At 35.4% G+C, this 13,589-nt stretch overlaps 2 protein-coding genes across 2 annotated transcripts; one reads left to right on the top strand and one right to left on the bottom strand.

Moving 5' to 3' along the window:
• Window positions 1–1,303: 1,303 nt before the first annotated feature.
• On the top strand, window positions 1,304–4,698 carry LOC135208926 (uncharacterized). Its single transcript, XM_064241489.1, has 2 exons — window positions 1,304–1,360; window positions 3,933–4,698. Exons 1-2 carry the CDS (start codon window positions 1,358–1,360, stop codon window positions 4,617–4,619), a joined length of 690 nt encoding a protein of 229 aa, XP_064097559.1. The 5' UTR covers window positions 1,304–1,357; the 3' UTR covers window positions 4,620–4,698.
• A 2,534-nt stretch (window positions 4,699–7,232) lies between these two features.
• On the bottom strand, window positions 7,233–8,417 carry LOC135208924 (keratin, type I cytoskeletal 9-like). The gene is made up of 2 exons (XM_064241488.1): window positions 8,300–8,417; window positions 7,233–8,045 (listed from the first exon to the last, which is right to left on the bottom strand). The coding sequence occupies exons 1-2, from the start codon at window positions 8,345–8,347 to the stop codon at window positions 7,728–7,730; spliced, it is 366 nt and encodes a 121-aa protein (XP_064097558.1). The 5' UTR covers window positions 8,348–8,417; the 3' UTR covers window positions 7,233–7,727.
• Between the last annotated feature and the right edge of the window lie 5,172 nt (window positions 8,418–13,589).

Below are 13,589 nucleotides of genomic sequence, written 5' to 3'. Positions count from 1 at the left end.
CCGGGACTGCAGACGACCTCAACGTCGGGTTGTCCTTGGGATGACGATCAAAATCTATTGACGAAGATTCTGGTCTCAGATCAGGAGCTTCAACATCACCTAATTTACATGCAAAACCTTGACAGCCGGATAAGCATTGACCTAAAAACCAAGTTCCATAGCAAACTGCATATCACAAACGATTTTGCCTTTTAAGGAGGGACAATGAGCACATTACCCCATATATTACTACGGTTCAGAACAGCAGTTATAGATAACTAGGTTTGCGGACCATAGTTTTCTAGCGTTTTTTACATTCACATTGTTTTATATTTATTCGGAATGCTGGTTTACAGGGACTGCTGGCTAGGGAACTACGTTCTGTTAAGGGCTGAGCAGCAGATAAATAATAAGGCTAACAAATCTATTTCTTTTCTTTTTTTAACTTGATCATCACTGGGATATAACAGATTTTGGTACAGATATAAAATTATTGCACGAACCTTCCCATTAATAGCCAACCCCACCCCATGCTCACAAAATATGGTCATCCAATTCGTGTGCAAATTCGGAGTTATTCATAAACATTTTTCTAGGTATCCAGTGATGGAAAATTCCCATATGGAGCTAAAAGAAATGAGTGACTTGAATTAGCATAAACTGCCATCGCAACGGCTCTGATTTGCACCGACAACGACGAACCGCTGAAGAGATAAAATGAAGAACAAAGTAAGAACTCTACAGTCATAACTTATTTAACAAAAATGAGTCTGGAATAATGGCTGAACATAATTATTTTTAGACATTTAAGAATATTTGGCAACTCCTTGAAATAGTATGAAAATAATAATGTATGTCTGCATGTATGTAAAGTGAATGTATATACAGCAAAAACTGACGAAACCCATAAGAAATAAAAAAAAATTCACATTAGGTATGTAACCATTAATTACCCCATCCATAGAGCCAACGATGAGGATTTAACGGCAATATTTAAGAAGAACAATTCACTAACATGAAGCTTGGACGAAAGGATGCATGAACATTTTTCTAGCAGAAATTGCTTGGAAGCTAAAGACCCAGGCTCCTGCGAGGATGCACTCAAGAAGAAGAAGAATCAACTCTTGCATCGACCTCATCAAACAAATGCAAACGCCGACACGCAAGCGCAAACACGAACTCACCTTTATAAACAAAGCAGAGCATCACAATTTTTTCTGTCATAGAGGTGCAAGTCTCGTTAATTAGGATAGTCATCTGACACCTATGCGTAACATCCTTATTTACGTGCACTTGTCCTTGGGTGGGAGGCTTAGGAGGCATATATAAACCACTGAAGGGCGAGGACGAGGCACAGATTTCATCTTTGGTCTCCAAGATGGTAAGGACGAACATCTGGGCATCTTTGCAATTACCTGACGGAAATACTCTTTTATTGCTGTTTTATTTTTATAGGCTAATACCTCTGTGCATTTGTTATATTTTCAATATTTCCCCCCTTTCTTTGTGGTTCTACTGATGATATGTATATGCCTGAGTACAGATCTAATCAAGATAATTTTTACTTGTTTCAAGTTAGAACATTTCTACCCTAGATTTGTCATTTATTCAGCCAATGCCAGAGACATTTAAAATTAAAATATGTGACTGTATATTGTGATATAACTGGGAAACTTTTCTCAACACCATATTCCTTTCAATTAAATTTCTTAAACATCTAAGTTACAAGAGCTACGAATGAAGACTTCTTGACAAACAAAACATTTATGTTCCATTATTCGTTCTGTTCCTCTTTGTAAATCCCTTCACCGGTCTCTCATTTATTTCCACAAATGGGCAGTGCGTTCTGTGGCGGCTGACTCAACAAACTGTCGGGATTTTCAACATGTTTCAATATTTTGAATGTTTCATTTGAACATTACAAGTTCATGTAGCTATTTTGAGTATTTATTCAGTGACTACATGACTTTTCTGGTTTCGAGAGACTGTGTCAGTGCAGGCTTCTGGTTTCTCAGAAGACTTCTAGAAGTGAGGCTGGTCGCCTCACCTCTTTTATAGAATTCTGTCAAAGAAGGCAATTGAGAATACTATCTGTCTGTCCGTCCGTACATTTTCTGTCAGCCCAAAGATCTTGTAAACTACTGAGGCCAGAAGGCTGTAAATTGGTATGTTGATCATCCACCCTCCAATCATCAAACATTTAATGTTAAAGTTAGCCATGGTCGTGTATCTGGCACTGCTATAGATGCCAATAACACAGGCCACCACCGGGCAGTGGCTGGGAGTTTCATACAGCATTATACGCTGTACAGAAAGCTCGACTGCGCCTAAGAAACTTTGGCATATTTCTTTACTTTGTCTTGATTGCAACAGATGGTGGTATACCTATCAGCTGCTGGGTGGCCTGGTTGTTGGTAGGCTGGGACTCATACAGCGAATTTGAGGCGAACGCTGCTCCACTTAGATTCGGCGCCCACTTGGCTAATTGTGCTGCCCTATAAGGGTGGACCGAGTCTGATCACCTCCCGACGTTTAGGAGTAATGATCATATCAGTTTTTTAAAAATGACTGTCTTGATATCGAGCTATCACTTCTCAGTTTGCCTCAGCGCAATACGATTATTTTGCAAGTGGACAAATTTCAAAAATACATGTCTCATTTACTTACCCCTCCGATACCCTTACATTGTTAGTACCTTACCAAACTTGTGAAATTTTTTTTGTATTACATACTGGTATTGCTATTTTCACTCACTACCTATTCATTCATCTCGTGACTAATTTCATTTGTGCACAAGAGCTTTCCTGACATCCCCGGTTGTCTTTCTCTGTGGAAATTCCCATTTTCTGATAATTTGCCGCTTAAGAAACAAGAATTTTTAACAATATCCTAAAAAATTAAGTAAAAAACTTAAAAGATTCTCTGCATCCTCCTAAATGACAGTCATTCAACGTTTGACATTTCTTTGACACACGATGTCCAACTTATAAACAGATGAAAAAGGAAATATTCTCGCTATTAATGTAGTATTTTTGTTACGCTCCGTAAAATTATGTTCATGTTTATGTTAATATCCCCGTCATACCTTACGCTCCTCGGTGCCTAGTTAATGGGATCTAAATGAATAGGGCTTTGTAGGCTGTAACAGCATGCTGCGCGTGATTTACAATGATCATCTGTAATATTTATAAATTATTATATCACTCTGAATATCCTTCAAAACATTTAGTTTGTAGTTTCTGCCTCTGAATAACGAAGGCATGGTTGCTCGGGATGTGGAGTTCTATTGCTATTTTCAGCTGTGCAAATAATAGTTTATTATCATTTCAGTGATTGTTCAAAGCATGAAATGGTGTTAATTTGCTAAAGGAGATTTCTCATAATAGTATAAAGTATGCTCATATATATATATATATATATATATATATATATATATATATATATATATATATATATGTCTGTATGTATGTCTGCATGTATGTATAAATGTACATAACACATTAATTATATATATATTATATATATATATATATATATATATATATATATATATAATATACGTATATATGAGAATGTATGTTTGAATCAAAATTGACAGAAAATCTAAAAAAAATATGTCAGTAGAAATCTCCTTAGCAAATCTATCACACACACACACACACATACACACCACACCACGCACACACAGCCACACACACACACACACACACACACACACACATATATATATATATAATATATATATAAATATATATATATATATATATATATATATATATATATTTATATATATATGTAATGTATGTGTTCGAAACAAAAGATGACAGAAATCAAAAAATATATCAGTAGAACAACAACGCAACAAAAGATACGACATAAGAATCATCCGTTAAGACGTAAACCAAAAATTGAAAAGAGATTTAGATCGTAATCAGTGTTGTTCTCTTTTCCAGACACCATCCTCATTACTCATTCTTGGCTGCGCGTTTAGTGTCGCATTTGGCGAATCTACCAACAGCTATGCACAGTCAACAAAAGTCCCAGAGGCTGCTGATGTTAATGACACCAATGGAGATCCTGCAGCATCGATTGATTTAACCTTAGAGGATTCTGAACCTCTTATTTCCGGGGACCCTGGGAGCCAAACTCCAACAGGCGAAGAAGCCTCTGAAGGGGATCTAAGTTCCTCAAGAGCTGAAAAAGCATCCCTAGGAGAATGGGAAAAACCCTGGCCCTACCCAGGAGTCCTCGTGCGAGCCATTGGAGGCCGCGTTGATCCAAGCGTCCTGTATGAAAGATTCGGGAGGTACGAGTATGCGGGCAATGGGCTGTTTAGAAGCGCCGCCGTCAGGAGTAACCCAAACGTTGGGGACACTTCAGACGAGACGAGGGTTCGAGGATCTGGTGCGAATGTTAGGTCACTGGGGTCACCTGAAGGACCTGGAGATCACGATACGAAATCTTCCGAGAGTGCTGAAGAACCTGATGTGAGTTTTAGGTCATCCGAGTCACCTAAGGTCAACGAAAGTGAAGTTTCTGAAACGGAAACAATGGGTGGTCCTTCAATTGGACCGGAAGATGGAGATTCCGATGATGAGAATAGGGGAGTGTCCGTTGATGATTCTACTCCATCTAGTTAACATTGTATTAATGTTGAAGTTCATCTTCTTGAATATATATAAATATATATATACAAGTATATATATATATATATATATATATATATATATATATATATATATATATACTATACATTATTATTATATATATAGTATATATATAAAGGATTGGAATGTTTAATAAAAGATGCAAAATGTTATGACTAACTTTATTACTCGACAACACCCTAATGCTTGCTTATTGGTTTATACTACAATAGAAGAAATTCTTGAATAAAGAATAAAACAAATAAGAGAACCCCCCCTAGGACAATTCCTTGGTATTACTCTAGACATATGAAAAACCCGCGATTTTATACACACTGATCCTACATCTCCATACATATTAAAATACGAAGGATAAATGAATATAAAGAGATACCTGGTATGGATCTCCGAATAAACGCACATGTATATTCATATAATATATATATATATATATATATATATATATATATATATATATATATATATATATACATATGAATACATATTCATATACTTCAAAAATATGATATGAAATAAATAAATTACATAAATATATATATATATATATATATATATATATATAATATATATATATACTATATATATATATATGTATATATATATATATGTATATATATATAATATATATATATATATATATATATGTATATATATATATGGTATATATATATACATATATATATATATTATATATATATATATATATAGATATATATATATATATCAACATCAACATCAAGAACCCTTTACCAGACAAAAACCAGACTGAAGTTACTGCCACGTTCAGCCTTCAAACTGCTAAATCAAGGAAGAAACATAATGAAAGAAAACTTCCATTGCATTAACTTTTTCGTTATTCAAGACAGAAGTTTCATCTACACACATCCAACCCTCCCCCACCGCCGCCACACCCATCCAACTAGCGAGCCCTTACACCACCCAGATATTAACGTCCTCCCGTTTTAGGTTCTCTTCCATTCCAGCTCTATCTCGGTTTTTATCAACTGCTTAATCCCAAAACTTCCAAATTTCGTATTCGCTTCCTCATCCTGTGCTGTCAATTTTCTCTGCACGAACAAACCTCCTCGGTGTGCTCTGATCCGCAATTTTAAATACGCCAAACATATTCTATAGTCTTTCTAAAATTCACCCCTCCTCAACTTTTCCTTACTCCACACATACGCGCACATCTACATATTCAAACGCTTCCTATATTTCAATTCGAAAACCATGATTGCTTCCCCAAGATGACAATTTATAAAACATATCTTCAACAGCATTAACATCACACGTATCACATACCTATCAATAAAATCATGCTTATTTTGTAAGCCCAAGAATGCCAGGCCATTCTACTGCATGTTTTGTAGGGAAGCGTAATTTAAGATTGGTCATTCAGCAACAGCATTAAGATATTACCGTAGTATGGTAGAGCGCTTAAGGAAGAACTTTGACCAATGAAAAGGTACTTTTGTTTAGGTTTTGTTGCGTAAGTGATCTTATTATTATTATTATTATTATTATTATTATTATTATTATTATTATTATTATTATTATTTGGGAAGAGTTCCTTCTTAAGGGCAGTTTATTCACATTTTGATCATGAGTTTACCTTAATCTCTTTATCTATATAGTACTTCTCCTATCTCAACTTTGTTTTGCTAGTTTTCAATTATATTTGTTCATTTCTATAAAGCTTGCTTATAAAGGTAATTTCGCCTGTATCTTGTCCCCATTCAATATTTGTTAGCGATCAATAATATTAATAATAATCCAAGGAAAGTGTTGAGAGGACAACCATTATAGATCATAGTCTTTGCTCTCGCCAGTAGGAAGCACAAATGGTGAACACAGCGTATTTTACAAAATGCAAACTCAAGAACTTCGAAGTTACTTATCTTCTTAACTGAAAACATTCTAAATGAAACCCCTGCCCCTAATTATATCGGTGTCTTGAGTATTGGCTTATAAGCTTTGTAATCACCATCAACATATGAAACTTACTACAACCAATCCATTAGATTCTTTCCATTCTCCATACATACCTTACACACAATCGTCATTTTCGAAAGTATATTATAACTACCATACCATACTACTTACAGCACTAGAGCCTTTTCATGATCCAAGGTTTTAACTGTCCCTCTTAGATGCTCGATTGCCATTTTCTAGAGTATCCTCAACCTTACTGTAACACATTCCAGTCATGCGTTGATGAGGTATGTCTCGTCTATCCGTCTCATATAATAACATTTGAAAAGTTTACTTTCCTTCACAAAGCGCTGTTTTCTCTTCAGACATCTTCGTTCTGGTGAAAACTGTATTTTTCTCTGGAAATATATATTCTACTTACTCTACAGCTTCACCTACACTTGCAATAACACACATATATATATATATATATATATATATATATATATATATATATATATATATTAGTATGTGTGTGTGTGTGTGTGTGTATATATATATATATATATTATATATATATATATATATATATATATATATAGATAGATAGATAGATAGATAGATAGAAAGACAGAAAAATAGATATATATGTGATTGAAATAAAAATATAATAGGTAGACAGTTTATATTTTCTTTATTCAAGATTCCATGCAACTAATTTCCCAATATATTTTCATAATTCAACCCAGCTGCTAAATTTAAACATTACAGTTTAATCTTAGTGTGGAGGAGCATAGCCACCGCTGGATCCTGCAAAGGATCCAGATGATGCTCCACCTCCAAAAGAGCCACCAGAAAAGCCTCCTGAGCCAAATCCACTTCCACTGGAACCTCCGAAGTTGCCTCCAAAGCTACTTCCAGCAGATCCTCCAGCATGACCTCCAAATCCACTTCCACTGGAACCTCCAAAGTTGCCTCCAAAGCTACTTCCAGCAGATCCTCCTGCGTGACCTCCAAATCCACCTCCAGCTGATCCATGTTGCCGAATCCCTCCAAATGAACCACCGGAGCTAAATCCAGCTCCCGATCCTCCTAGAGCTCCTCCTCCAAATGGTCCAGAAGACCCAGCATTTGAGTAGCTCCCTGTGCCTTCAGCAATGAGGTTAGAGTTTATCTTTCCTCCAAGAGCCTCTTGTAGGACGCCTGGAAATGGCCATGGCTGGGACGAGCCTCCAGATCCTGGTCTGCCACTTGATCCGCCAGAGAAGAAATACCACCAGCATTACCACCTGAGAAGCCACCTGAAGACCCATCGAAAGACCCACCAGAGAAGGTACCGAAGGAAGAGCCATCCATGGAGAAACCACCACCTGCTCCGGCACCTGCAAAGCCTCCAGCAGATGATCCTCCAGGGGCTGAGTAGCTGTTGCGGCTGTCAGCTACAGCTGCCCCGATCAGAGCAGACAGAAGAAGAGCAACTGGAGTTTTCTGGAAGAAGGCAACTAGGTTAGCTACATATACATGTATACTACCTCAAGAGAATATTACTTTAGAAAATTTATATCTTCCAATCTATGAAACTATTATCGCAATAGAATAAATACATACACACACCCCTATATATATATATATATATATATATATATATAGATATATATATATATATATATATATATATATATATATATATAAAACTGATTGCAAAATACACTAGGGAAACCCAGATTGTTAAGTTCGCATACCATTTTCCTCGTGGTCAGCAGATGACTGTGAAGTGCACCGACGGGCATTCTCTTTTATACTTCCCGAGGAAACGGAATTCAAGGTTCGCCACTCGGCAAAAAAATTCGCAATATTTCCATATGTTGGTGTTCTTAAGGTCGAAGGAGTAGTGTCTTTTTATTACTTTCGCTTTTCATCCTTATCACATTCTTTTAGAATAAATGAAATGTTGGATCTTTGACCTATGAAATGCTACTTCCTTTTTACTATGTTTCGTTGCATAACTATTCTTTGAGGGATTATTCTTAATGTAATTATAATGATAACAATATAATAATGTATCTCGGAAATCGGAAGATATGTATAAAATTAGTGTATATTATTCGTCGATGACATAGCTTGTTGCACTTCCTGGAAGGTCACGACAATAATGTCAGTTCTTTATATAAATAATATTGAGTATTTTTATTCCAAGGGGTCCAATCAGACCACTTATATCTTGTTATGACTATAGACTAACAATCTTAATGAAGCACTTCTTCCATCTTATGGAAGTATCAAATCAGATTCGTTCGTAAATCTATCAGGTCTCTTACCAAGGAGACCATCCAAATCCCGACTGATGATAAACTTGAGTCTGATGCTTCAGAGAACCCGACGAATTTTTGATGGACAGACCAAAGGGGGGATAATGACGGCGAAGAAAAGTGACAGAGGTGAGAAAGCAGAGTGCTGTCGCAAGTTGCAGGGAGGCAAACAGACTTTATATATTTTCCTAGAGGGATTCTAATAATTCGAAAACAAAGCTGAAAGATCCTTAGACCAATCTTTAATGAAAGAAGCATTTAGGATGTAGTTTACTGGCAATGTTTTACTTAGTATCTAATATTTGGAAATTATTAATCAAATCTGAGCTCAAACATGATATATTTCGTGAGAATAGAACATTGCGACTAAAATGACTTCGATAGACATTCTTCTTCACGATGCCTCAAATCTTAGTTCTTGTCAAATCTACGTATCCTAAATAACTTGAACAGTTAATATGAAAATGATTAGAACTGGATTTCCCCACTACATTTCCGCATAACGAAGATACAACGATCTTGGCGGGTAATTTTGTTTCAAGGTTAAACCAGAATCATTTAATAAAATGACAATTTTGCAAGGGATATTAGACCAATGTTCCTTCCAAGAATTTGAACGTTGATGCTCTAGATTTAAAGAAAGGTAGCAAAACACCCCGTTGTCTCATCTTTATGTTTTAATACAATACAATATAAAGTTAAAAAGGGAAGTTCTTACCCCGAGGACGAGACTTCACATGTGAAGCTCAAACACAGGTATCTTCATTATTCCTTATTATAGGAGGTCAGTGGTGAGAAGGGCTGTTTCTGGCTAAACAAGGGCAAGTTTAAAAGGTCATCATCCATAAACTATCGTTGTTACGCAGAGAAAGGAAATGCGTGGATACTGTAGCATTCTATTACACAAAGATAGTTGTCTTGGGTTGTTCTGTTTACGTTTATTTACCTTAGTATCTGTAGGGTATTCTATTCATCTTGTTTACATAATTTCTAACTGCCTAACTTAGTTGTCCTGCTTTATCTTACTGCTGAAGGAAGCAGTTTAGGGTAGAGGGCGAATAGTCTCTGGCACCTGCTACTAACTATTTCAAAGCCCATGACACCCTCCTTTTTTAATATAACTAATGAACTAGGCTTCTCATTAATGTGAAACCGAAACCACCAGAGTTTGAGACACCGACCTAATTAAGAAAAATGGATTCAAGTATCTACTCCGCATTATTGTCTTACTTTGTATCGAGAAATGTCATCTCAATTTTGTGGGCATGTGTGAGAAAGGAAATTAAGACCTGGCAACTAGGCGCAGAATGACGTGTGCCGACCATGGCATGGGGCCCCGTGACGTTTACACCTGCCACGCCCCCTTTCTGTATGGTTATCAAATAATATATAAAGTTCTAGTGAATTATACTGCCCTTTGATGGAATCTAAAGATACTGATTAGTTATTATGTTTGAAATAAACACTCATTTTTAGCCTCACTTGTGTTTATTATATAATCAGAATGGGTAATTCTTACGAAAAAGAAGACAAAAAATAAAAATCTCGGATGGCAGTCAGAGAGGTGATCGTGCTAGGGAAGGTACACGTCTGTTAGATACAGGCATTGACAAGGGCTCCTGCTGACACCTTGCTTACTGCCTACTATTGACATTTTATATCATGTCTAGAATGCTTCACCATTGTCCACAAGGTTGTCGTAATGCTTTTGTGTTGCGACTTTTTAAACATACTACAAGAGGGGAACAAGACAACAATAAACTGAAGATTGGATGAATTGAATAGGTTGGTATCATGTTGTCATGTTTAAATGGCGTACTATCACGGACATGTATAGTTGAATATTATGCATTATCAGATTCTCTCTCTCTCTCTCTCTCTCTCTCTCTCTCTCTCTCTCTCTCTCTCTATTTTTTTTATATATATATATATATATATATATATATATATATATATATATATATATATATATATATATATATATATATATATATATAATATATTCTGCTTCAGTCTTGTAACTTTATTAATTAAAATGTTAGCTGCTATACAACTATCTATGGACAAACACTTATTGTTAATAAAGTATTACTATCCTTTCACCTCCATCCAATCCCCAGCCATATTAAATATTTTATAAATGATCATATGTGCGCACCCTCAACAATCATATTCACCAATAATCAATTCACATATAGCACGATTAAACTCTTTATCTAAAATTACTTTCGCGACGTTATTGAAATTCAAGAATAATAAAATAATATGACCAATTTAATTTAAACTTTGCCAGACCTAATATTTTTTTCATTCCATAACTTCATTGCGCTAATGACTGCATACCTGTATTGAAAAATAAAAACACCTTATCTCTATCAAAGTGATATATATATATATATATATATATATATATATATATATATATATATATATATATATATATATATATAATTTCTTGTACTGATATAATGATAACCATACAAAGGGGGACGTGGCAGGTGTAAACGTCACGTTGCCCCACGTCATGGTCGACACACGTCTTTCTGCGCCTAGTTGCCAGGTCTTAATTTCCGTTCTCACCGTGCCCACAAAATTGATATGACATTTCTCGATATAAAGTAAGACGATAATGTGGAGTAGATGCTTGAATCCATTTTTCTTAATTAGGTCGGTGTCTCAAACTCTGGACGTTTCGGTTTCACATTAATCAGAAGCGCAGTTCATTAGTTATATTAAAAAAAGAGGGTGTCATGGGTCTTGAAATAGTTAGTAGTTTTTACAGAACTTGCAAAGATGTGTAAGCCAAAGGCTACAGTTTAGTTGTCGTTCGTTGGGAACATGACAGTGATATCCAAATTTTTAAGGGACCAACTACAGAGGTTTGGTAGTTTGGTAATCCACATAGTAGAAGTCAGCTAACTTTGCTGTATTCAGTATTACTGGACGATTTGGCCGTTGGCCTTATAAATAGGACAATAGAGTACGCAGAAGATGCAACTCTTGGGGCAGCCAATCAATTTTCCTAAAGTGAGGAATAGAGCGACTGTTACGACTTCCAAGAGATTTAAAACAGATCAGCAAGTGGCGTAGTTATTGGGGCTATAACGTTCAACTTTTGGAAGATTGAAAACATTTTGAATAGTTGATATTTTGCCCTTCTCCCCTCTATTGTTTTATGCGCCTTTGTAATATTCTTATTAATGACTGTCAATAATTAGCCATAGTTAAGGACACATAAGATTTCAAGCACTGTTTACGACACATACATATATATTAAGTGTGCAAGAGAGCTAAATGCTTTTGTATGGTTTCCTGAATCAAGAGGAATTAGTTTAACATGCTTCAGATTTGCCTACTTTTCCAAAATCTGTAATATACTAATTTTCTAATATCTGTAGTATCAAGGATCTTATTCTCTAGGAAATCTACTCAATGGAAGATCACTCAATAGAAGTTACTTTCAAATAGAAACCTTCTGAAAGCCAACTAAGAGCTGGTTATCATAGTTAGTGCCTTTTTCTCATTTCCCAGAGCGTCAGCATCCACATTCTGAGGTGCTGTTCAGGCCAAGGTCTAAAATTTAGACCTTGGTTCAAGACATTGTCCTATTACCGTGAGAATTAACATTTCAAGTTTAAAAGATTATACCATGCAACTTAGAATGTTTTTGCACCGTTCCCCGTGATTTCTAAATTTTATCTGTAACAATTTATTCTTTTTTATTTGTTTACTTTAATCTGTTTATCCATACAACGCTTCTCTTATTTCAGCTATTTTCTTCTTTTTCAACTATGGGTATTAATTTCTGTGGAAGCTTATTTCTAAAAATAAAGTCTTCTGTATCTTGGTTCTTTTCAGTACATATCAATTCTGAATAATAATAATAATAATAATAATAATAATAATAATAATAATAATAATAATAATAATAATAATCTCTTGTCCATTTCTTCCTCTGGTTTGCTTCTGTAGCTCCAGCCTCTGGTTGTTGGTTACTGTCGTTGAGGTGGTCAGTTCCTGGATAACGGCCTCCAAGTACCTGAGCGTCTTCCCTTTCAATTGGGCTGAATACCCTCCACTGGAGTCTGTGCAAGTAACACCAGCTACCTTGCAGTAATAAGTGGTACGAGCACCAACATGAAGGAGTGATGGAAAACGATCAGGCAAAGTTCCTCTGGGACTATGGTATCAGAACAGATAGGGTGATACATGCAAATAGACCAGGCATGACGTTGATTGACAAAATCAAGAAGAAAGTATCACTCATTTAAGAGAAAAAAAGGGAAAAAATGGATAAGTATCAAGATCTGAAAATATAAATAAGAATGATATGGGATATGTCAGTGGAAATTGTATCCATAATCATAGGAGCATTAGGCACGATACCAAGATCCCTGAAAAGGAATCTGGAAAAACTCGAGGCTGAAGTAGCTCCTGGACTCATGCAGAAGAGAGTGATCCTAGAAACGACACACATAGTAAGAAAAGTGATGGACTCCTAAGAAGGCAGGATGCAACCCGGAACCCTACACTATAAATACCACCCAGTCGAATTGGAGGACATTGATAGACAAAAATAATAATAATAATAATAATAATAATAATAATAATAATAATAATAATAATAATAATAATAATAATAATAATAATAATAATAATGATAATAATAATAATAACTTTAAAGTGCTAGTGCTAAGAAATCAAAGAAGTCTTTTTAACATTT

This window comes from Macrobrachium nipponense, chromosome 37, assembly GCF_015104395.2.
Source record: "Macrobrachium nipponense isolate FS-2020 chromosome 37, ASM1510439v2, whole genome shotgun sequence".
NCBI classification, from domain to species: Eukaryota; Metazoa; Arthropoda; class Malacostraca; order Decapoda; family Palaemonidae; genus Macrobrachium; species Macrobrachium nipponense.
Note: the sequence above shows the minus strand (reverse complement) of the source record. Positions and strands in the feature narration are given on the sequence as shown.